Below are 26,103 nucleotides of genomic sequence, written 5' to 3' on the forward strand. Positions count from 1 at the left end.
AACACTGGTTACATTGTTCATCATAACCTCATATTACTATTTCAGGGTGGCAACAATTTAACAAGTTGTAGAGGGGCGTTACCTTGAGTGACGTCAAATATTCGCGACTTGAGACAGCATGGTAGCAGAGACATGCGTCTAATGTTTAGACAAGGCAAATAGGATTTGATTAGCTAGCTAACGTTATTTCTTACTAACATGGATGTGCAATTGAAAGGATCAGATGAAGACGGATTTGGAATAGAGATTGTTCTTCAAGAGGGAGACAAAAAAGCACCATCTTGTGTACATGGTAAGTAACGTGAAACTACGTCTGAATGATATAAAAGTTAGATAGGTTTTGGGAAAAGGCCCATATGAACCTAGCTACCGTATGATATGAATACTAGCACGCTAACTACAGTTGTATCTTACATCTGAATGAGAGTTATTCGGTGAAGTATGTTGATGTTCTTGGCCCATGCAGGTCCAACATTGTTGTTTGAGAAGAACTGCAAAGGAGAGGAGAAAGTCCGGAGGTTTTATGCCTGCTCAGCGTGCAGAGACAGAAAAGAATGCAATTTTTTTCAGTGGGAAGATGAAAAGGTAACAATAATCTTTTTGTATCCCCTGGCAAATATAGTGGGCATAATATACATGTAACCCAGTCAAACGTTCCAGTGATAGCCACTCTAGCACAGGTGGGATTGGAAATGTTCAGAAACGCGTGCAAAACAAACTGCTTTTGTCCATTTGTTAGCAGCACAAATAAACATGTAGCTAGCAATAATGTCATACTGCCAGATGTAATTACAGTAGGCTCATATTTACATATACGTCATTTAGCAGACGCTCTTATCCAGAGCATAGTTCCAATGTGTTAACGGTGAGCATGGGAAGAGCTGTATCACAACGTATAGCTATTCTCTTTGACTGTATGCTCGCCATACCTGTGCCAAAGATGGTGGATAAATTTAAGATAGATTGCTCAGGCCTTTACCATTGAAAAAAAGTACTTAACTGGGTGTGTCTCCCCGTAGACACCAATGCAATAGTAGCCGGGTCTACTTAGTTCATTGGGAGAATCTCATTTGCATCCTCTAGCCTCCTTCACAAAACCTATTTGAGGAGGTCAGAGGGGGAGGACCTCTAGCTTTCTCATCCAATGGGACGCGATGAGTATGCAATTGAGATTCTCCAGTTGACTTTCATTGAACCCGGAACCCTCGCTTCCTCTTCCGTCGCTGCCTGTGCATCCCCACTTCCTGGTCACCTGTGATGTGACCCATGACCCAACATATAGTGCCCTCTATCCAAATTAAGTGTATTATACAAAGACAGACAAACTATAGACCACACAACACAACAACCACATAAGTTGGCCAAAATGCCTCCTACAATAGCCTACATTTCCTTTTATGGAAGCCCAAATAATGCCTCTGACTTCTTGAAAGTCCTTGTTTGTGCACATGAAGTAGTTAACTACACTCCCTTATTTTCACCAGGCGTGTGACATGTCTGTTTGTGTTGTAGGTGTCTGAGGCCAGGCTTTTGGCCCGAGAGGAGGAGAACCGGTCAAAGATGCCAACTTTTACCCATCAGGAGTACTGCTCCAGGTAAATAGCCTACACCTGTCCTGATATGTAGGGGACTCTATCCATGGAACTATTCCATTCCAAGTTAGAGATGGAACGGTATAGTTCTATGGATAACAGTCCAACTGTAAGTACCTTTACTAAGTTGCTAGACAGATCATATTATGAATATTTCACTTGATAGATCTTCTCACTACCTCTACATAATGTTCTTCCAATTAAAACCATGGTTGTTTGTTTCTTTCTTCCAATCCAGGTTTAAAAAGTTCCTCGCTCTTCCCCTAGGAAGGAAGTTCTGCCAGGACTGCCAGCTTCTCCTCCTACCAGGAGAATGGGAAGCCCACGCATCTCACAAGATGTCGCAGGCTGATGACATCACAGAGGCCCGGCTGAGCAGGCCCAGTCTGATGTTGAAACCCCTGGAGAACAAGAAGAGTAACGCCCAGTACCTCTTCGCCGACCGCAGCTGTCACTTCCTGTTGGATACCATGGCCAAGCGGGGCTACAGGAAGGTTCTCTGTGTCGGAACACCCAGGTGAGGGCTTTGATTTGGACTTCCTGTCTGTCGTGTTGTTTAAACGGGTCATGTTTATTAGGGCCAAACGTTTTGCAAGTTAGGTTCACATAGTACCTCCCGCTTCATGGCGTTCCAGAGTGTTTTCTTCCATTTCGTGCCTACTGGACATTTAGATTAGATTCAAGTGCTTTGTTACGCTCTTTGAATTGTTGTGATTTGTCTTGTGTTTTAAATATATCCATCCAAAGTATCATAGCCAATAATTAAAAGTACAGACATTCTATATTACAATGTTATGTGTTTCTGGGATTGCTTGTTATTATGTATGATTGATTGTTTAATTCACTATTTCTTCCAGACTACATGAGCTGATCAAGCTAAGAAACCAGGAAGGTAAGGGTGAGCCCATGAAGAGTCTGCTACTGGATATAGACTTCAGGTCAGTTTTATTTTATTACATTTACATTTTAGTCATTTAGCAGACGCTCTTATCCAGAGCGACTTACAGTTAGTGAATACATATATATATAATTTTTTTTTTTCATACTGGTCCCCTGTGGGAATCGAACCCACAACCCTGGCGTTGCAAACGCCATGCTTTATCAACTGAGCTACATCCCTGCCGGCCATTCCCTCCCCTACCCTGGACAACGCTAGGCCAATTGTGCGCTGCCCATAAGGTCACACAATGCATTGCTCAGATTAACATTTGCTATGATTGAACAAAACAGGCATAGAAAAGAATTGAGAGTAGAGCAAACACTTTGAATAGTACATGAATGTGCATATCGAACGATGCTTATTGACATTTATGGGTTGCTATGGGAGTGTTGACGTCCCATATCTCTATATGGCTGGGCCACACCTGTCCCTCCGATGGTCTTAGGAAGCGGAACGCAGGGTACAGGGGCTCCGTGAACTGATGATGCACCCTATCAAACACGGTCATCAAGGCTGCAGAGAACTCCTGCAGGACCTTCATAGTCTCGGCATCATAGAACGCCAGCTTTCCCTTCTCGTAGTGCACCCACACGCCCACCCTACCTGGCACCCTTCGCCCGCTGGCGGAGCACGACACGTGCCTGTCGTTGTGCCAGGCGGAGAGACGGCCATGCCTGAGCTCCACACACCACGAGTTTCTGTTCCGCCCCAGCTTGGCACCTTTGTCCCGCCCCTTCCGGTCCATGCTGCTGTAGGCCACGCCCACAGCCCAGGCGGAGCAGTAGCGGACGTCGGCCTCCCAGTAGCGTTGGCCCGTTGTCACGGCGACAGAGCCCAGGGCACAGCAGATCTTGTCAAACTGGAGGGGGTGCTCTGGAGCAGACTGGGCGGAGTCGGAGAAGCACATGCCCCGTCCCTCTCCTGTCACTGTGATCTTGCTATGGCAGGTCTGCCTGTCAATCATCACTGTGGAGGAATCTGCAAACGGATTGAAACAGAAACACTTTCTGTATCTGTAACCTCATCTGTTTTCCCCCCCAAAATCCTACCTAGATCCAGAGTGAGATTTTACCATGTAGATATTTGGTCATAGCCTCTGTGGCTAGATTGATATGCAGACGTAAGGTATGTTACCCAGCAGCAGTGTCTTCCTCTGAAGCTGGGCCTTCAGGTCCTTGTAGAAGGAGTGTAGGGTTCTCAGAAGCTTCTCAAACCTCTCTTCATTCAGCCGGATCTCCGCTTCGGAAGCATCCGGCTTCTTATGGCTACAGGGGGACAGACAGTTCCACGTGTACTTAGCCCAATGCCAGAGTTCCTATACGTTTTCATCAAAAAAGCTAGTCATAACATCTCAAAATAAGGATATTGGAGAAATTAGAGATTACTATAATATATTTTTTACCTGAGATTGTCAGGAAGATTCTGTAAAATGGAGTACACACAATTGTTGAAATGGCATAACATTTACATTTACGTCATTTAGCAGACGCTCTTATCCAGAGCGAGTTAGTTAGTGAGTGCATACATTTTAATTTTTTATACTGGAATCGAACCCACAACCCTGGCGTTGCAAATGCCATGCTCTACCAACTGAGCTACATCCCTGCCTGCCATTCCCTCCCCTACCCTGGACGACGCTGGGCCAATTGTGCGCCGCCCCATGGGTCTACAACACTGAAACTCTGGTTAGCCTACATGTAATTAATCTGCAGTATCTAGAATTAGACCTGTGTATCGCCCCCTGTCCAAGTCTGCCCCAGGGCTTTCTGGGTAGTGGTGACGCTCCTCTGGACCTGTCCCAGGTGCTGGTCCCAGCCCTTCAGGACCTGGTCTAGTCTGGCGCTGGTCTCTATGCGGTCCAGCTCCAGCGAGTCCACCATGGCCTGCTGGTCTCTCTGCAGGGCGGCCCTCATGCCCTCGAACCTCTCTCTCACCTGGTGCTTCATCACCTCTGTGCGCCTCTTCATCATGATGAGAGGGGAGGAAATTGGGGAGTTAAAGGGAACCCATAGCTTAGATGCAAGTCTTGTTTCTGAGTTAGCAGAACTTCTGAGTTAGCAGACTGGCACCAGCGCTAGGGAACTTGAAGTGTCTCTAATCCATTATTTTAGCTAGTCTGCGTTAGCAATGCAAGGTTAGGAAATATGGAGAGAATTCTCTATGGGTTGTATTGCCCTTGGCTGCAGTGGCACTCATGGACCATAGGGAGGCAGTGTTGTACTCACAGAGAGATCAGCCTTGCGTTTCTTCAGAGATAGAATGTGGGCCTTAGTTCTGGTTCTCTCTGACTGCAGTTCCTCCAATCGTCTGGACAGCTGCTCCTACAGCACAGATAGGGTTTGAGAGGACAAAACAGTGAAACTCCATTGATGGTTTCTAAATTACTGCAAATGAGAATTGCTTCTGAATAGATTGATTCTCAGTCACTGCTAATGACGAATGATTTTGAATCGATTGGTTTCCATTTAGCTAGTGCAAATGAGAATTGCTTCTCAATCGACCATCTTGGTTAAACAAAGGTGAAATACTAGAGATTACCATCAGGAAATCATTCATCATTGGGAACAGTACTAGTAGCAGTCGGATACCATGGTCCCATTCTACACAATCATAACATTTACCTCAGAGAGCTTTCTGGATGCTGCTATCTTGCGGATGAGCTTTGGGGAGCGAGGGTACGGCTGAACCACCCCCTCTCCAGCAGAATGACTGTCGAGGGGGACCAGTGAGAGAGCGCCGTCCTGTAACACTGCCTGATATTCTACAGGGGGAACCATGGCACCACTCTGGGCTGAGAGTGAAGAGCCGGGGGACACTTCCAGTCTCTGGCCATCGGTTATTGGGTCCTTATCTGCCATGGCTAAGCAAGATGTACACACTTGTCAGTGGTAGTCACATAGATGTACAAGATAGGAACCACAGTGTCCCTTAACGTTGGAGCATCTGTTCCAAGTGTCATCACTACCAATCTCCTTTTGTGGCTTTACGGGGGGTCAGTATGAAAATGTGTGCACTCACTAACTGTAAGTCGCTCTGGATAAGAGCGTCTGCTAAATGACTGAAATGTAATAAACTTAGACACAATCTTAAGTCTATTCCCTATCACTGTGCATTGATGATCCCCTTCATTCAAGATGTGGTTGAAAGTTGGAGGTGAATTCAGAATTCAATCTAACAAATGTGATGGCTGTGTGATTGTATTTTGTAAGCGAACTGGTTTGTCTGGTTTTTGGAGGCTGCTATTGCTGCGGTCTTGAGGCTTGTCTGTTGAAACATGCCTGCTCTCTCCACGCTCCATTATGATAAATCTATGCACAACTTAGGTTCTTGTCAAAGTTTGCAAAAATACAGGTACTGCTACAACTTAGTAAAATAAATAATTAGCATGATAGCTAGGCTAATTACAGGATAGCAGAACAGATTAATGCATCATTTAGCTGCTCAATGCATTTCACTGAAAGGAATTATTGAAGCATGTTTACCAATGCCTTGTGTCGTTCAATCATAACCATCCTGCAGCTTTAAGGAAATGAGTTCTTTGCCAGTTCTGTGCCCAACAATCCCAAATGAATCTATATTGGTATAGCCTAATGTATGTTTATGAGATGTATGTATGTCTATACTCACTCTGTTCCTATGTCTCGTCCGTTCTCTGTGCGTGTCTGTTAGGAATGTGTCAGATTGAACATCAGCAAGGGTGTAATAACGAGTAACAAGCTGAAGCCTGTGTGGGTGTATTTACTGTTGCTCAAGTGCCCTTCAGTGATTTTATTTTTCCAAGATTGGAAATGTATAATCACACCAATACAACCCAGTGGACTTTCTGTTCACTACAGGAGGCGGCTAACTGCCGTGGTAGTCCCACCCTAATCCACCCTGCCGTGGTAGTCCCACCCTAATCCACCCTGCTCCATGCTCGTACTGATCCTACATTACATGGAATGAACGATGTAATGAAAGCACTATCAGATGTCATGTGGAAATCTTCTTGTTTTTGTCTGTTCCAGATATGCTCAGTTCTATGGCGAGGACGAGTTCTGTCACTACAACATGTTCAACCATCACTTCTTTGGAGGAGAGGTAAAAGTTTGACCCTCATGATTGTCTTAAATTAATTTATCCAAAGGCTTGATCCTTTTTTTTTTGAATGAGTATCGAACTCCATGTAATGTTTTTACACAGGCAGGGAGCGGGGTCCTCCAAGCCTTCCTCAGTGAGGAAAATGGGGAGAAGGTAATCCTGGTGTCTGACCCTCCATTCGGGGGCCTGGTGAAGCCTCTGGCCCACAGTTTCTCCCAAATCTCAGAGACGTGGCGGAAACTGCAGACCGCCGGTTAGTGTTGCAGTGAATGAATTTGTCTCCGCTAATAAATAAAATGCATATCGATTACAAGTATTATTAAAAACGTAATGCATTTTCCAATTTAAAACATTGACATATACAGTGAGGGGAAAAAAGTATTTGATCCCCTGCTGATTTTGTACGTTTGCCCACTGACAAAGACATGATCAGTCTATAATTTTAAATGGTAGGTTTATTTGAACAGTGAGAGACAGAATAACAACAAAAAAATCCAGAAAAACGCACGTCAAAAATGTTATAAATTGATTTGCATTTTAATGAGGGAAATAAGTATTTGACCCCTCTGCAAAACATGACTTAGTACTTGGTGGCAAAACCCTTGTTGGCAATCACAGAGGTCAGACATTTCTTGTAGTTGGCCACCAGGTTTGCACACATCTCAGGAGGGATTCTGTCCAACTCCTCTTTGCAGATCTTCTCCAAGTCATTAAGGTTTTGAGGCTGACGTTTGGCAACTCGAACCTTCAGCTCCCTCCACAGATTTTCTATGGGATTAAGGTCTGGAGACTGGCTAGGCCACTCCGGGACCTTAATGTGCTTCTTCTTGAGCCACTCCTTTGTTGCCTTGGCCGTGTGTTTTGGGTCATTGTCATGCTGGAATACCCATCCACGACCCATTTTCAATGCCTTGGCTGAGGGAAGGAGGTTCTCACCCAAGATTTGACGTTACATGGCCCCGTCCATCGTCCCTTTGATGCGGTGAAGTTGTCCTGTCCTCTTAGCAGAAAAACACCCCTAAAGCATAATGTTTCCACCTCAATGTTTGACGGTGGGGATGGTGTTCTTGGGGTCATGGGCAGCTTTCCTCCTCCTCCAAACACGGCGAGTTGAGTTGATGCCAAAGAGCTCGATTTTGGTCTCATCTGACCACAACACTTTCACCCAGTTCTCCTCTGAATCATTCAGATGTTCATTGCCAAACTTCAGACAGGCCTGTATATGTGCTTTCTTGAGCAGGGGGACCTTGCGGGCGCTGCAGGATTTCAGTCCTTCACGGCGTAGTGTGTTACCAATTGTTTTCTTGGTGACTATGGTCCCAGCTGCCTTGAGATAATTGACAAGATCCTCCCGTGTAGTTCTGGGCTGATTCCTCACCGTTCTCATGATCATTTCAACTCCACGAGGTGAGATCTTGCATGGAGCCCCAGGCCGAGGGAGATTGACAGTTTGTTGGTGCGATTATTCGCAAATGGAAGAAACACAAACTGTTGTCACCTTCTCACCAAGCTGCTTGGCGATGGTCTTGTAGCCCATTCCAGCCTTGTGTAGGTCTACAATCTTGTCCCTGACATCCTTGGAGAGCTCTTTGGTCTTGGCCATGGTGGAGAGTTTGGAATCTGATTGATTGCTTCTGTGTCTTTTTATACAGGTAACAAGCTGAGATTAGGAGCACTCCCTTTAAGAGTGTGCTCCTAATCTCAGCTCATTACCTTTATAAAAGACACCTGGTAGCCAGAAATCTTTCTGATTGAGAGGGGGTCAAATGCTTATTTCCCTCATTTAAAATGCAAATCAATTTATAACATTTTTTCTGGATTTTTTTGTTGTCATTCTGTCTCTCACTGTTCAAATAAACCTACCATTTATAATTATAGACTGATCATTTCTTTGTCAGTGGGCAAACGTACAAAATCAGCAGGGGATCAAATACTTTTTTCCCTCACTGTATGTTCCTAAATATTTGTAAGTAGAAATGAAGGACTTAAATCCATAACCTGATTTATTTTGTGTGTGTTTCTCCAGAGAACAGTGTTGTGGAGATACCTATGGTGTGGAGCTTCCCCTACTTCTTTGAGCCGCGCATCCTGGAGTGCTTCCCCTCTTTCACCATGCTAGACTACCAGGTAAGCCAGTTGTATTCAGAATCTCAGGAGCACAGCTTGACATATGTGCATTAGTAAAAGATAATGATTGATAATAATGTGCATTTACGAGGGGAAAAAGTATTTGATCCCCTCTCAATCAGAAAGATTTCTGGCTCCCAGGTGTCTTTTATACAGGTAATGAGCTGAGGTTAGGAGCACACTCTTAAAGGGAGTGCTCCTAATCTCAGTTTGTTACCTGTATTAAAGACACCTGTCCACAGAAGCAATCATTCAATCAGATTCCAAACTCTCCACCATGGCCAAGACCAAAGAGCTCTCCAAGGATGTCAGGGACAAGATTGTAGACCTACACAAGGCTGGAATGGGCTACAAGACCATCGCCAAGCAGCTTGGTGAGAAGGTGACAACAGTTGGTGCGATTATTCGCAAATGGAAGAAACACAAAATAACTGTCAATCTCCCTCGGCCTGGGGCTCCATGCAAGATCTCACCAAGTGGAGTTGCAATGATCATGAGAACGGTGAGGAATCAGCCCAGAACTACACAGGAGGATCTTGTCAATGATCTCAAGGCAGCTGGGACCATAGTCACCAAGAAAACTATTGGTAACACACTACGCCGTGAAGGACTAAAATCCTGCAGCTCCCGCAAGGTCCCCCTGCTCAAGAAAGCACATATACAGGCCCGTCTGAAGTTTGCCAATGAACATCTGAATGATTCAGAGGAGAACTGGGTGAAAGTGATGTGGTCAGATGAGACCAAAATGTAGCTCTTTGGCATCAACTCAACTCGCCGTGTTTGGAGGAGGAGGAATGCTGCCTATGACCCCAAGAACACCATCCCCACCTTCAAACATGGAGGTGGAAACATTATGCTTTGGGGGGGGTTTTCTGCTAAGGGGTCAGGACAACTTCACCGCATCAAAGGGACGATGGACGGGGCCATGTACCGTCAAATCTTGGGTGAGAACCTCCTTCCCTCAGCCAGGGCATTAAAAAAATGGGTCGTGGATGGGTATTCCAGCATGACAATGACCCCAAAACACACGGCCAAGGCATCAAAGGAGTGGCTCAAGAAGAAGCACATTAAGGTCCTGGAGTGGCCTAGCCAGTCTCCAGACCTTAATCCCATAGAAAATCTGTGGAGGGAGCTGAAGGTTTGAGTTGCCAAACGTCAGCCTCGAAACCTTAATGACTTGGAGAAGATCTGCAAAGAGGAGTTGGACAAAATCTGCAAAGAGGAGTTGGACAAAATCCCTCCTGAGATGTGTGCAAATCTGGTGGCCAACTACAAGAAACGTCTGACCTCTGTGATTGCCAACAAGGGTTTTGCCACCAAGTACTAAGTCATGTTTTGCAGAGGGGTCAAATACTTATTTCCCTCATTAAAATGCAAATCAATTTCTAACATTTTTGACATGCGTTTTTCTGGATTTTTCTGTTGTTATTCTGTCTCTCACTGTTCAAATAAACCTACCATTTAAAATTATAGACTGATCATGTCTTTGTCAGTGGGCAAACGTACAAAATCAGCAGGGGATCAAATACTTTTTTCCCCTCACTGTATGTCTACCCGAGGTCTCTCTGCTTGGCACTCTGCATTAAGGATTGAGGGTAAGTCCCTGTTATAGACTAGCGTCCTGTCCAGGGAGTGTACTCACTCTACAGAAACTGGACTATGGACCTTTCTGGCTCGGACAAGGCTACTTACCGTATTTTCCGCACTATAAGGCGCACTTAAAAGCCTTTCATTTTCTCAAAAAACGACAGTGCGCCTTATAATCCGGAGCGCCTTATGTATGGATCAATTGGTTAATTGGTTGATCCATACTGGTTGTACACGGCGCTCAAGGTGCTCTGTCAAAATGTTTCAGTATGAAAAACCAATAAAAACAATTTAATAATAATGAAATGTTTCAGTACGACTGGTAAACTACAAAGCCGCACCACTTGCAGCATTACGGTAGCCAGTACACACCGGTATTGTGCTTACTCACAGTCCCACACCACTTGTGTGTGTATAAAGACCCCAAAATGGCACCTTTCAAGAGACACGCTTACGACGCAGAGTTCAAGCTCAAGGCTGTCGGTCATGCAGTAGAATATGGGAATAGAGCAGCAGCGAGAGAATTCAACATTAATGAATCAATGGTACGGAAATGGAGGAAGCAAGAAGATGACCTGCGCCAAGTAAAGAAGACTAAACAGAGTTTCCCGGGAACAAAGCGAGATGGCCACAGTTAGAGGACAAACTCGAACAGTGGGTTGTTGAACAGAGAGCAGCAAGTAGAAGCGTCTCTACAGTCACTATTCGAATGAAGGCAACAGCGCTAGCACGGGACATGACAATCGATGAATTTCGAGGCGGTCCTTCTTGGTGCTTTCGTTTTTATGAAAAGAACGTAATCTCTCCATCCGCACACGAACTACCGTCTCGCAGCAACTGCCAAAAGATTACCAAGAAAAAGCTGGTCACTTTCGCGCATACTGCAAAAATAAGATCACTGAAAAGAAGATCCGGCCAGAGCACATCACCAACATGGACGAGGTTCCACTCACCTTTGATATTCCCGTGAACCGCACTGTGGAGAAAACGGGGACCAGTCACGGTGTCTGTACGTACCACAGGGAATGAGAAGTCATCCTTCACTGTAGTTCTCGCCTGCCAGGCTAATGGCCAGAAACTTCCACCCATGATTATTTTCAAGAGGAAGACCTTTGCCAAAAGATAACTTTCCAGCCGGCGTCGTCATCAAAGCTAGCCCGAAGGGATGGATGGATGAGGAAAAGATGAGTGAGTGGCTGAGAGAAATTTACGTCAAGAGACCGGGTGGCTTTTTCCACACAGCTCCGTCCCTATTGATCTACGACTCAATGCGCGCCCATATCACCGATGCTGTCAAAAAACAAGTGAAGCAAACTAATTCGGAGCTTGCCGTCATTCCGGGTGGATTAACTAAAGAACTCCAGCCGCTAGATATTGGTGTCAACAGGGCGTTCAAAGCTAGACTGCGAGCTAAGTGGGAGCAGTGGATGACAGAAGGCGAACACACGTTCACCAAGACGGGGAGACAGCGCCGGGCGACTTACGCCACTATCTGCCAATGGATCGTGGATGCCTGGGCTGATATATCGGTCTCAACTGTGGTCAAAGCTTTCACGAAGGCAGGAATAATATCTGAACTGCCAGGCAACAGCAGCGACACTGACTCGGATAATGACGAGAGGGAGCCGGGCAGGTTGGATGCCGTAGTCGCCCAACTGTTCAATTCGGACACTGAAGAAGAAGAATTCGAGGGGGTTCGTGGATGGGAATGAACTGAAAAAGTGAGCTTTACGTGTTATATGTAACTGAACAATGTTGAGTTATGCACTAACGTTTGATTTAGTGGTATCAGACTGTTTCTTTTACTACGTGTTTACTGAATCAGGGAAAGGTTCCCCTCCACGTTTGGGAGAAGAGTGAGCAAGGCTGGGAGATATTGTTAATATGCACATTAACGTTTGAACAACATTACCATGGGAGTGAACGGAGTTGTCAGAACGCTTAATAAAGTTTGACTTTATCTGACTGTTTTGTTGACATTCCTTTTAGCACAGCTCCATCTAGTGGATGCATAACGCAACCCCAGTCAATTCGTTTGACTACAGTATCTTCTATTCTATGCGCCTTATAATCCGGTGCGCCCTATATATGAAAACAGTTCTAAAATAGGCCATTCATTGAAGGTGCGCCTTATAATCCGGTGCGCCTTATAGTGCGGAAAATACGGTACTTAACTTTGTTCTACTGTATGTAGCCCTTCCACCACCAAACTGACTCATTAGGTAGCCCTTCCACCACCAAACTGACTCATTAGGTAGCCCTTCCACCACCAAACTGACTCATTAGGTAGCCCTTCCACCACCAAACTGACTCATTAGGTAGTCCTTCCACCACCAAACTGACTCATTAGGTAGTCCTTCCACCACCAAACTGACTCATTAGGTAGCCCTTCCACCACCAAACTGACTCATTAGGTAGCCCTTCCACCACCAAACTGACTCATTAGGTAGCCCTTCCACCACCAAACTGACTCATTAGGTAGTCCTTCCACCACCAAACTGACTCATTAGGTAGTCCTTCCACCACCAAACTGACTCATTAGGTAGCCCTTCCACCACCAAACTGACTCATTAGGTAGCCCTTCCACCACCAAACTGACTCATTAGGTAGCCCTTCCATTACCAAACTGACTCATTAGGTAGTCCTTCCACCACCAAACTGACTCATTAGGTAGCCCTTCCACCACCAAACTGACTCATTAGGTAGCCCTTCCACCACCAAACTGACTCATTAGGTAGCCCTTCCACCACCAAACTGACTCATTAGGTAGCCCTTCCACCACCAAACTGACTCATTAGGTAGCCCTTCCACCACCAAACTGACTCATTAGGTAGCCCTTCCACCACCAAACTGACTCATTAGGTAGCCCTTCCACTACCAAACTGACTCATTAGGTAGCCCTTCCACCACCAAACGGACTCATTAGGTAGCCCTTCCACCACCAAACGGACTCATTAGGTAGCCCTTCCACTACCAAACTGACTCATTAGGTAGCCCTTCCACCACCAAACTGACTCATTAGGTAGCCCTTCCACTACCAAACTGACTCATTGTTGTTCTCCTAGGTGGACTATGACAACCATCCCCTCTATAAACATGGAAAGACGGGCAGAAAGCAGTCCCCTGTCCGCCTGTTCACCAACCTGACACCACGAGACATCATCCTCCCTAAGGAGGAGGGTTACAGGTACAGACACCAACCTGACACCACGAGACATCATCCTCCCTAAGGAGGAGGGTTACAGGGACACACACCAACCTGACACCACGAGACATCATCCTCCCTAAGGTGGAGGGTTACAGGTACACACACACCAACCTGACACCACGAGACATCATCCTCCCTAAGGAGGAGGGTTCAGGGACACACACCAACCTGACACCACGAGACATCATCCTCCCTAAGGAGGAGGGTTACAGGGACACACACCAACCTGACACCACGAGACATCATCCTCCCTAAGGTGGAGGTTACGGGGACACACACCAACCTGACACCACGAGACATCATCCTCCCTAAGGTGGAGGTTACACACACACCAACCTGACACCACGAGACATCATCCTCCCCTAAGGAGGAGGGTTACAGGTACACACACCAACCTGACACCACGAGACATCATCCTCCCTAAGGAGGAGGGTTACAGGTACACACACCACGAGACAACATCCTCCCTAAGGAGGAGGGTTACAGGTACACACACCAACCTGACACCACGAGACATCATCCTCCCTAAGGAGGAGGGTTACAGGTACACACACCAACCTGACACCACGAGACATCATCCTCCCTAAGGAGGAGGGTTACACACACACACCAACCTGACACCACGAGACATCATCCTCCCTAAGGAGGAGGGTTACAGGGACACACACACCAACCTGACACCACGAGACATCATCCTCCCTAAGGAGGAGGGTTACACACACACCAACCTGACACCACGAGACATCATCCTCCCTAAGGAGGAGGGTTACACACACACACCAACCTGACACCACGAGACATCATCCTCCCTAAGGAGGAGGGTTACAGGGACACACACACCAACCTGACACCACGAGACATCATCCTCCCTAAGGTGGAGGGTTACACACACACACACACCAACCTGACACCACGAGACATCATTCTCCCTAAGGAGGAGGGTTACAGGGTCACACACCAACCTGACACCACGAGACATCAACCTCCCTAAGGAGGAGGGTTACAGGGTCACACACCAACCTGACACCACGAGACATCATCCTCCCTAAGGTGGAGGGTTACAGGTACACACACCAACCTGACACCACGAGACATCATCCTCCCTAAGGTGGAGGGTTACAGGTACACACACCAACCTGACACCACGAGACATCATCCTCCCTAAGGTGGAGGGTTACAGGTACACACACCAACCTGACACCACGAGACATCATCCTCTCTAAGGAGGAGGGTTACAGGGACACACACCAACCTGACACCACGAGACATCATCCTCCCTAAGGAGGAGGGTTACAGGTACACACACACCAACTTGACACCACGAGACATCATCCTCCCTAAGGAGGAGGGTTACAGGTACACACACCAACCTGACACCACAAGACATCATCCTCCCTAAGGAGGATGGTTACACACACACACACCAACCTGACACCACGAGACATCATCCTCCCTAAGGAGGAGGGTTACAGGTACACACACACCAACCTGACACCACGAGACATCATCCTCCCTAAGGAGGAGGGTTACAGGGACACACACCAACCTGACACCACGAGACATCATCCTCCCTAAGGAGGAGGGTTACAGGGACACACACCAACCTGACACCACGAGACATCATCCTCCCTAAGGAGGAGGGTTGCACACACACCAACCTGACACCACGAGACATCATCCTCCCTAAGGTGGAGGGTTACACACACACCAACCTGACACCACGAGACATCATCCTCCCTTAGGTGGAGGGTTACAGGTACACACACCAACCTGACACCACGAGACATCATCCTCCCTAAGGAGGAGGGTTACAGGGTCACACACCAACCTGACACCACGAGACATCATCCTCCCTTAGGTGGAGGGTTACAGGGTCACACACCAACCTGCCACCACGAGACATCAACCTCCCTAAGGAGGAGGGTTACAGGGTCACACACCAACCTGACACCACGAGACATCATCCTCCCTAAGGTGGAGGGTTACAGGTACACACACCAACCTGACACCACGAGACATCATCCTCCCTAAGGTGGAGGGTTACAGGTACACACACCAACGTGACACCACGAGACATCATCCTCCCTAAGGTGGAGGGTTACAGGTACACACACCAACCTGACACCACGAGACATCATCCTCCCTAAGGAGGAGGGTTACAGGTACACACACCAACCTGACACCACGAGACATCATCCTCCCTAAGGTGGAGGGTTACACACACACCAACCTGACACCACGAGACATCATCCTCCCTTAGGTGGAGGGTTACAGGTACACACACCAACCTGACACCACGAGACATCATCCTCCCTAAGGAGGAGGGTTACAGGGTCACACACCAACCTGACACCACGAGACATCATCCTCCCTTAGGTGGAGGGTTACAGGGTCACACACCAACCTGCCACCACGAGACATCAACCTCCCTAAGGAGGAGGGTTACAGGGTCACACACCAACCTGACACCACGAGACATCATCCTCCCTAAGGTGGAGGGTTACAGGTACACACACCAACCTGACACCACGAGACATCATCCTCCCTAAGGTGGAGGGTTACAGGTACACACACCAACGTGACACCACGAGACATCATCCTCCCTAAGGTGGAGGGTTACAGGTACACACACCAACCTGACACCACGAGACATCATCCTCCCTAAGGAGGAGGGTTACAGGTACACACACCAACCTGACACCACGAGACATCATCCTTCTAAGGAGGAGGGTTACACATACACACCAACCTGACACCACGAGACATCATCCTCCCTAAGGAGGAGGGTTACAGGTACACACACCAACCTGACACCACGAGACATCATCCTCCCTAAGGAGGAGGGTTACAGGGACACACACCAACCTGACACCACGAGACATCATCCTCCCTAAGGAGGAGGGTTACAGGTACACACACCAACCTGACACCACGAGACATCATCCTCCCTAAGGTGGAGGGTTACAGGGACACACACCAACCTGACACCACGAGACATCAACCTCCCTAAGGTGGAGGGCTGCAGGGTCACACACCAACCTGACACCACGAGACATCATCCTCCCTAAGGAGGAGGTTACAGGTACACACACCAACCTGACACCACGAGACATCATCCTCCCTAAGGTGGAGGGTTACAGGGACACACACCAACCTGACACCACGAGACATCAACCTCCCTAAGGAGGAGGGTTACAGGTACACACACCAACCTGACACCACGAGACATCATCCTCCCTAAGGAGGAGGGTTACAGGTACACACACCAACCTGACACCACGAGACATCATCCTCCCTAAGGAGGAGGGTTACAGGGACACACACCAACCTGACACCACGAGACATCATCCTCCCTAAGGTGGAGGTTACAGGGACACACACCAACCTGACACCACGAGACATCATCCTCCCTAAGGTGGAGGGTTACAGGTACACACACACCAACCTGACACCACGAGACATCATCCTCCCTAAGGAGGAGGGTTACACACACACCAACCTGACACCACGAGACATCATCCTCCCTAAGGTGGAGGGTTACAGGTACACACACCAACCTGACACCATGAGACATCATCCTCCCTAAGGAGGAGGGTTACAGGGACACACACCAACCTGACACCACGAGACATCATCCTCCCTAAGGAGGACGGTTACAGGTACACACACCAACCTGACACCACGAGACATCATCCTCCCTAAGGAGGAGGGTTACACACACCAACCTGACACCACGAGACATCATCCTCCCTAACGAGGAGGGTTACAGGGACACACACCAACCTGACACCATGAGACATCATCCTCCCCTAAGGAGGAGGGTTACAGGTACACACACCAACCTGACACCACGAGACATCATCCTCCCTAAGGAGGAGGGTTACAGGTACACACACCAACCTGACACCACGAGACATCATCCTCCCTAAGGAGGAGGGTTACAGGTACACACACCAACCTGACACCACGAGACATCATCCTCCCTAAGGTGGAGGGTTACAGGTACACACACCAACCTGACACCACGAGACATCATCCTCCCTAAGGAGGAGGGTTACAGGTACACACACCAACCTGACACCACGAGACATCATCCTCCCTAAGGAGGAGGGTTACAGGGACACACACCAACCTGACACCACGAGACATCATCCTCCCTAAGGTGGAGGGTTACAGGTACACACACACCAACCTGACACCACGAGACATCATCCTCCCTAAGGTGGAGGTTACAGGTACACACACCAACCTGACACCACGAGACATCATCCTCCCTAAGGAGGAGGGTTACAGGGACACACACCAACCTGACACCACGAGACATCATCCTCCCTAAGGAGGAGGGTTACAGGGACACACACCAACCTGACACCACGAGACATCATCCTCCCTAAGGAGGAGGGTTACAGGTACACACACCAACCTGACACCACGAGACATCATCCTCCCTAAGGAGGAGGGTTACAGGTACACACACCAACCTGACACCACGAGACATCATCCTCCCTAAGGTGGAGGTTACAGGGACACACACCAACCTGACACCACGAGACATCAACCTCCCTAAGGTGGAGGTTACAGGGTCACACACCAACCTGACACCACGAGACATCAACCTCCCTAAGGTGGAGGGTTACAGGGTCACACACCAACCTGACACCACGAGACATCATCCTCCCTAAGGAGGAGGGTTACAGGTACACACACCAACCTGACACCACGAGACATCATCCTCCCTAAGGTGGAGGGTTACAGGGACACACACCAACCTGACACCACGAGACATCAACCTCCCTAAGGTGGAGGTTACAGGGTCACACACCAACCTGACACCACGAGACATCATCCTCCCTAAGGTGGAGGGTTACAGGGACACACACCAACCTGACACCACGAGACATCATCCTCCCTAAGGAGGAGGGTTACAGGTACCCACACACCAACCTGACACCACGAGACATCATCCTCCCTAAGGTGGAGGGTTACAGGTACACACACACCAACCTGACACCACGAGACATCATCCTCCCTAAGGTGGAGGTTACACACACACACCAACCTGACACCACGAGACATCATCCTCCCTAAGGAGGAGGTTACAGGGACACACACCAACCTGACACCACGAGACATCATCCTCCCTAAGGTGGAGGTTACAGGGACACACACCAACCTGACACCACGAGACATCATCCTCCCTAAGGAGGAGGGTTACAGGTACCCACACACCAACCTGACACCACGAGACATCATCCTCTCTAAGGTGGAGGGTTACAGGTACACACACACCAACCTGACACCACGAGACATCATCCTCCCCTAAGGAGGAGGGTTACACATACACACACCAACCTGACACCACGAGACATCATCCTCCCCTAAGGTGGAGGGTTACAGGTACACACACCAACCTGACACCACGAGACATCATCCTCCCCTAAGGTGGAGGGTTACAGGGACACACACCAACCTGACACCACGAGACATCATCCTCCCTAAGGTGGAGGGTTACAGGTACACACACCAACCTGACACCACGAGACATCATCCTCCCTAAGGTGGAGGGTTACAGGGACACACACCAACCTGACACCACGAGACATCAACCTCCCTAAGGTGGAGGGCTACAGGGTCACACACCAACCTGACACCACGAGACATCATCCTCCCTAAGGAGGAGGGTTACAGGTACACACACCAACCTGACACCACGAGACATCATCCTCCCTAAGGTGGAGGGTTACAGGGACACACACCAACCTGACACCACGAGACATCAACCTCCCCTAAGGAGGAGGGTTACAGGTACACACACCAACCTGACACCACGAGACATCATCCTCCCTAAGGAGGAGGGTTACAGGTACACACACCAACCTGACACCACGAGACATCATCCTCCCTAAGGAGGAGGGTTACAGGGACACACACCAACCTGACACCACGAGAGACATCATCCTCCCTAAGGTGGAGGGTTACAGGGACACACACCAACCTGACACCACGAGACATCATCCTCCCTAAGGTGGAGGGTTACAGGTACACACACACCAACCTGACACCACGAGACATCATCCTCCCTAAGGAGGAGGGTTACACACACACCAACCTGACACCACGAGACATCATCCTCCCTAAGGTGGAGGGTTACAGGTACACACACCAACCTGACACCATGAGACATCATCCTCCCTAAGGAGGAGGGTTACAGGGACACACACCAACCTGACACCACGAGACATCATCCTCCCTAAGGAGGACGGTTACAGGTACACACACCAACCTGACACCACGAGACATCATCCTCCCTAAGGAGGAGGGTTACACACACCAACCTGACACCACGAGACATCATCCTCCCTAACGAGGAGGGTTACAGGGACACACACACCAACCTGACACCATGAGACATCATCCTCCCTAAGGAGGAGGGTTACAGGTACACACACCAACCTGACACCACGAGACATCATCCTCCCTAAGGAGGAGGGTTACAGGTACACACACCAACCTGACACCACGAGACATCATCCTCCCTAAGGAGGAGGGTTACAGGTACACACACCAACCTGACACCACGAGACATCATCCTCCCTAAGGTGGAGGGTTACAGGTACACACACCAACCTGACACCACGAGACATCATCCTCCCTAAGGAGGAGGGTTACAGGTACACACACCAACCTGACACCACGAGACATCATCCTCCCTAAGGAGGAGGGTTACAGGGACACACACCAACCTGACACCACGAGACATCATCCTCCCTAAGGTGGAGGGTTACAGGTACACACACACCAACCTGACACCACGAGACATCATCCTCCCTAAGGTGGAGGGTTACAGGTACACACACCAACCTGACACCACGAGACATCATCCTCCCTAAGGAGGAGGGTTACAGGGACACACACCAACCTGACACCACGAGACATCATCCTCCCTAAGGAGGAGGGTTACAGGGACACACACCAACCTGACACCACGAGACATCATCCTCCCTAAGGAGGAGGGTTACAGGTACACACACCAACCTGACACCACGAGACATCATCCTCCCTAAGGAGGAGGGTTACAGGTACACACACCAACCTGACACCACGAGACATCATCCTCCCTAAGGTGGAGGTTACAGGGACACACACCAACCTGACACCACGAGACATCAACCTCCCTAAGGTGGAGGGTTACAGGGTCACACACCAACCTGACACCACGAGACATCAACCTCCCTAAGGTGGAGGGTTACAGGGTCACACACCAACCTGACACCACGAGACATCATCCTCCCTAAGGAGGAGGGTTACAGGTACACACACCAACCTGACACCACGAGACATCATCCTCCCTAAGGTGGAGGGTTACAGGGACACACACCAACCTGACACCACGAGACATCATCCTCCCTAAGGTGGAGGGTTACAGGTACACACACACCAACCTGACACCACGAGACATCATCCTCCCTAAGGAGGAGGGTTACACACACACCAACCTGACACCACGAGACATCATCCTCCCTAAGGTGGAGGGTTACAGGGACACACACCAACCTGACACCACGAGACATCAACCTCCCTAAGGTGGAGGGTTACAGGGTCACACACCAACCTGACACCACGAGACATCATCCTCCCCTAAGGTGGAGGTTACAGGGACACACACCAACCTGACACCACGAGACATCATCCTCCCTAAGGAGGAGGGTTACAGGTACCCACACACCAACCTGACACCACGAGACATCATCCTCCCTAAGGTGGAGGGTTACAGGTACACACACACCAACCTGACACCACGAGACATCATCCTCCCTAAGGTGGAGGGTTACACACACACACCAACCTGACACCACGAGACATCATCCTCCCCTAAGGAGGAGGGTTACAGGGACACACCAACCTGACACCACGAGACATCATCCTCCCTAAGGTGGAGGGTTACAGGGACACACACCAACCTGACACCACGAGACATCATCCTCCCTAAGGAGGAGGGTTACAGGTACCCACACACCAACCTGACACCACGAGACATCATCCTCTCTAAGGTGGAGGTTACAGGTACACACACACCAACCTGACACCACGAGACATCATCCTCCCTAAGGAGGAGGGTTACACATACACACACCAACCTGACACCACGAGACATCATCCTCCCTAAGGTGGAGGGTTACAGGTACACACACCAACCTGACACCACGAGACATCATCCTCCCTAAGGTGGAGGGTTACAGGGACACACACCAACCTGACACCACGAGACATCATCCTCCCTAAGGTGGAGGGTTACAGGTACACACCAACCTGACACCACGAGACATCATCCTCCCTAAGGTGGAGGGTTACAGGGACACACACCAACCTGACACCACGAGACATCAACCTCCCTAAGGTGGAGGGCTACAGGGTCACACACCAACCTGACACCACGAGACATCATCCTCCCTAAGGAGGAGGGTTACAGGTACACACACCAACCTGACACCACGAGACATCATCCTCCCTAAGGTGGAGGGTTACAGGGACACACACCAACCTGACACCACGAGACATCAACCTCCCTAAGGAGGAGGGTTACAGGTACACACACCAACCTGACACCACGAGACATCATCCTCCCTAAGGAGGAGGGTTACAGGTACACACACCAACCTGACACCACGAGACATCATCCTCCCTAAGGAGGAGGGTTACAGGGACACACACCAACCTGACACCACGAGACATCATCCTCCCTAAGGTGGAGGGTTACAGGGACACACACCAACCTGACACCACGAGACATCATCCTCCCTAAGGTGGAGGGTTACAGGTACACACACACCAACCTGACACCACGAGACATCATCCTCCCTAAGGAGGAGGGTTACACACACACCAACCTGACACCACGAGACATCATCCTCCCTAAGGTGGAGGGTTACAGGTACACACACCAACCTGACACCATGAGACATCATCCTCCCTAAGGAGGAGGGTTACAGGGACACACACCAACCTGACACCACGAGACATCATCCTCCCTAAGGAGGACGGTTACAGGTACACACACCAACCTGACACCACGAGACATCATCCTCCCTAAGGAGGAGGGTTACACACACCAACCTGACACCACGAGACATCATCCTCCCTAACGAGGAGGGTTACAGGGACACACACACCAACCTGACACCATGAGACATCATCCTCCCTAAGGAGGAGGGTTACAGGTACACACACCAACCTGACACCACGAGACATCATCCTCCCTAAGGAGGAGGGTTACAGGTACACACACCAACCTGACACCACGAGACATCATCCTCCCCTAAGGAGGAGGGTTACAGGTACACACACCAACCTGACACCACGAGACATCATCCTCCCTAAGGTGGAGGGTTACAGGTACACACACCAACCTGACACCACGAGACATCATCCTCCCTAAGGAGGAGGGTTACAGGTACACACACCAACCTGACACCACGAGACATCATCCTCCCTAAGGAGGAGGTTACAGGGACACACACCAACCTGACACCACGAGACATCATCCTCCCTAAGGTGGAGGGTTACAGGTACACACACACCAACCTGACACCACGAGACATCATCCTCCCTAAGGTGGAGGGTTACAGGTACACACACCAACCTGACACCACGAGACATCATCCTCCCTAAGGAGGAGGGTTACAGGGACACACACCAACCTGACACCACGAGACATCATCCTCCCTAAGGAGGAGGGTTACAGGGACACACACCAACCTGACACCACGAGACATCATCCTCCCTAAGGAGGAGGGTTACAGGTACACACACCAACCTGACACCACGAGACATCATCCTCCCTAAGGAGGAGGGTTACAGGTACACACACCAACCTGACACCACGAGACATCATCCTCCCTAAGGTGGAGGGTTACAGGGACACACACCAACCTGACACCACGAGACATCAACCTCCCTAAGGTGGAGGGTTACAGGGTCACACACCAACCTGACACCACGAGACATCAACCTCCCTAAGGTGGAGGGTTACAGGGTCACACACCAACCTGACACCACGAGACATCATCCTCCCTAAGGAGGAGGGTTACAGGTACACACACCAACCTGACACCACGAGACATCATCCTCCCTAAGGTGGAGGGTTACAGGGACACACACCAACCTGACACCACGAGACATCAACCTCCCTAAGGTGGAGGGTTACAGGGTCACACACCAACCTGACACCACGAGACATCATCCTCCCTAAGGTGGAGGGTTACAGGGACACACACCAACCTGACACCACGAGACATCATCCTCCCTAAGGAGGAGGGTTACAGGTACCCACACACCAACCTGACACCACGAGACATCATCCTCCCTAAGGTGGAGGGTTACAGGTACACACACACCAACCTGACACCACGAGACATCATCCTCCCTAAGGTGGAGGGTTACACACACACACCAACCTGACACCACGAGACATCATCCTCCCTAAGGAGGAGGGTTACAGGGACACACACCAACCTGACACCACGAGACATCATCCTCCCTAAGGTGGAGGGTTACAGGGACACACACCAACCTGACACCACGAGACATCATCCTCCCTAAGGAGGAGGGTTACAGGTACCCACACACCAACCTGACACCACGAGACATCATCCTCTCTAAGGTGGAGGGTTACAGGTACACACACACCAACCTGACACCACGAGACATCATCCTCCCTAAGGAGGAGGGTTACACATACACACACCAACCTGACACCACGAGACATCATCCTCCCTAAGGTGGAGGGTTACAGGCACACACACCAACCTGACACCACGAGACATCATCCTCCCTAAGGTGGAGGGTTACAGGGACACACACCAACCTGACACCACGAGACATCATCCTCCCTAAGGTGGAGGGTTACAGGTACACACACCAACCTGACACCACGAGACATCATCCTCCCTAAGGAGGAGGGTTACAGGTACACACACACCAACCTGACACCACGAGACATCATCCTCCCTAAGGAGGAGGGTTACACACACCAACCTGACACCACGAGACATCATCCTCCCTAAGGTGGAGGGTTACAGGGACACACACCAACCTGACACCACGAGACATCATCCTCCCTAAGGAGGAGGGTTACAGGGACACACACCAACCTGACACCACGAGACATCATCCTCCCTAAGGAGGAGGGTTACAGGTACACACACCAACCTGACACCACGAGACATCATCCTCCCTAAGGAGGAGGGTTACAGGGACACACACCAACCTGACCCTCCTTCCTGAGAGGGGCTTACAGGTACAACCAATTATTCCCTGTCGCACATGAGCCAAATGCCTGTTACAGTAATATAATCATATTAAGATGTCATCCTAAATGGAACATGGAAAATATAGTTAATCATCTTATTGGTCAGATTAAAAAGGATTCATTTTGGTGGGATAAGTATTAGAGAGGAGTTCTTAAGAGGCCAGATTAAATTAGATCCATCTGTTTTTTTCCTTGTCATAGATTCTGCAAAGTCTGTGAGAGATATGTGTGGTCTGAGAACAAGCATTGTACTAAATGCAACTTGTGCCCTTCAAAGGTATGTATTTCCCCGTGGCAGGCTGAAAAATTACTGTTGCACAGTTTAACTTGATGAAATAGTTAGCTACATTGCGTTGAATTAGAGGTGCATGTGCTTCACATGCTGCAATAGCACTTTTCACAACATGTCAGACTTTTCATAATGTTTGTTCTTTCAGGATGGGAGAGAGTGGAAGCATTGCTCAGAGTGTCAGAAGTGTGTGAAGCCATGTGAGTATCTCCCAGACTGCCAACACTGTCAAACCCCAATGTTTGGGTTGAGTGATTGTTTGACTGGTACCTCTGCCCTCTCTCCCTCCCTCCCCAGCCTGGCGTCACTGCCAGTCCTGTGGGCGCTGTGCCCTCCGGGACCATCCCTGTGGGAACAGCCCGGGTCTGGAAGGTTGTTTCAACTGTGGCAGCTTGAAGCACAAACACAGAGCCTGTCCCCTCAAAGACAAACAGAGGACCATTAACAAGTGAGTTTACTCTACTCCATATACCCAGACACAACACAAAGAGAAACACAGACACACAGGGCTGGTACATTTTATTTCCCAAGACACTAAACTACTGTATGTTCCCAGCTCTACCCATATCAGTACAGTTTTGTTACACACCCTAAATGGCGTGTTTCTCTGAGGGTTCGAACTGATTTTGTTTGCCTGTGTGAGTGTGTCTGAACTTGTTCTCTCTCTCCCTCCCTCTCCTGTCCCAGTAAAGGAGGCAGGATCCTGCCCAAACAACAACCCAAAAAGTCAAATTCCAAGAGGAAGTCTGGAGCCCAGCGCAGAGCCAACAAGTTGAAGAAGACAGCAGAATAGGTCACATAACCCCACTTTCACAATCACCACACAGCAAGGGAGATGTGTGTGTAGCAGATGTGAAGCAGTTAGTCACTAGTTGCCATCTTACATGTGTGGTTGCTGTACTGTAGACAAAGAATCTTTAAAGAAATGTAAATTATGTTTTTGCTTAATAAAGATAGAATGTTACACCACCA

General features: G+C 49.2%; 2 protein-coding genes across 5 annotated transcripts; one reads left to right on the forward strand and one right to left on the reverse strand.

The window, feature by feature from the left end:
• Window positions 1–106: 106 nt before the first annotated feature.
• On the forward strand, window positions 107–26,103 carry LOC121571088 (rRNA N6-adenosine-methyltransferase ZCCHC4-like). 3 transcript variants are annotated; one of them, XM_045221788.1, is made up of 14 exons: window positions 107–292; window positions 467–585; window positions 1,513–1,595; window positions 1,831–2,109; window positions 2,450–2,530; window positions 6,540–6,612; window positions 6,715–6,865; window positions 8,639–8,739; window positions 13,392–13,506; window positions 15,976–15,982; window positions 25,044–25,119; window positions 25,280–25,331; window positions 25,429–25,579; window positions 25,824–26,103. In XM_045221788.1, exons 1-14 carry the CDS (start codon window positions 199–201, stop codon window positions 26,035–26,037), a joined length of 1,596 nt encoding a protein of 531 aa, XP_045077723.1. In that variant the 5' UTR covers window positions 107–198; the 3' UTR covers window positions 26,038–26,103. The 3 variants fall into 3 exon arrangements, with proteins under 3 accessions (XP_045077723.1, XP_041738296.1, XP_041738294.1); XM_041882362.2 differs by lacking the exon at window positions 15,976–15,982 and having other exon boundaries at window positions 13,392–13,513; window positions 25,819–26,103; XM_041882360.2 differs by lacking the exon at window positions 15,976–15,982 and having other exon boundaries at window positions 13,392–13,513.
• si:dkey-219e21.4 (tripartite motif-containing protein 14) lies at window positions 2,694–6,293 on the reverse strand. Of its 2 annotated transcripts, none has more exons than XM_041882363.2 (7): window positions 6,160–6,293; window positions 5,154–5,392; window positions 4,758–4,853; window positions 4,260–4,493; window positions 3,935–3,954; window positions 3,667–3,797; window positions 2,694–3,510 (listed from the first exon to the last, which is right to left on the reverse strand). In XM_041882363.2, exons 2-7 carry the CDS (start codon window positions 5,388–5,390, stop codon window positions 2,891–2,893), a joined length of 1,338 nt encoding a protein of 445 aa, XP_041738297.1. In that variant the 5' UTR covers window positions 5,391–5,392; window positions 6,160–6,293; the 3' UTR covers window positions 2,694–2,890. The 2 variants fall into 2 exon arrangements, with proteins under 2 accessions (XP_041738297.1, XP_041738298.1); XM_041882364.2 differs by lacking the exon at window positions 6,160–6,293 and adding an exon at window positions 6,015–6,129.

The sequence above is a fragment of the Coregonus clupeaformis genome, chromosome 8 (genome assembly GCF_020615455.1).
Source record: "Coregonus clupeaformis isolate EN_2021a chromosome 8, ASM2061545v1, whole genome shotgun sequence".
NCBI lineage: Eukaryota > Metazoa > Chordata > Actinopteri > Salmoniformes > Salmonidae > Coregonus > Coregonus clupeaformis.

What these genes read in the sequence shown, in the direction of transcription:
- si:dkey-219e21.4 (XM_041882363.2), bottom strand. Translation starts at nt 5,390, where the DNA reads ATGGCAGATAAGGACCCAATAACCGATGGCCAGAGACTGGAAGTGTCC. An exon ending in GGACAGGGGGCGATACACAG is followed by an intron (nt 3,955 to 4,259) that starts GTCTAATTCTAG and finishes TCCATTTTACAG; the next exon opens with AATCTTCCTGACAATCTCAG. An exon ending in GAGGAAGACACTGCTGCTGG is followed by an intron (nt 3,511 to 3,666) that starts GTAACATACCTT and finishes ATCCGTTTGCAG; the next exon opens with ATTCCTCCACAGTGATGATT.
- LOC121571088 (XM_041882360.2), top strand. Translation starts at nt 199, where the DNA reads ATGGATGTGCAATTGAAAGGATCAGATGAAGACGGATTTGGAATAGAG. An exon ending in AGCACCATCTTGTGTACATG is followed by an intron (nt 293 to 466) that starts GTAAGTAACGTG and finishes TGGCCCATGCAG; the next exon opens with GTCCAACATTGTTGTTTGAG. An exon ending in CATCAGGAGTACTGCTCCAG is followed by an intron (nt 1,596 to 1,830) that starts GTAAATAGCCTA and finishes CTTCCAATCCAG; the next exon opens with GTTTAAAAAGTTCCTCGCTC.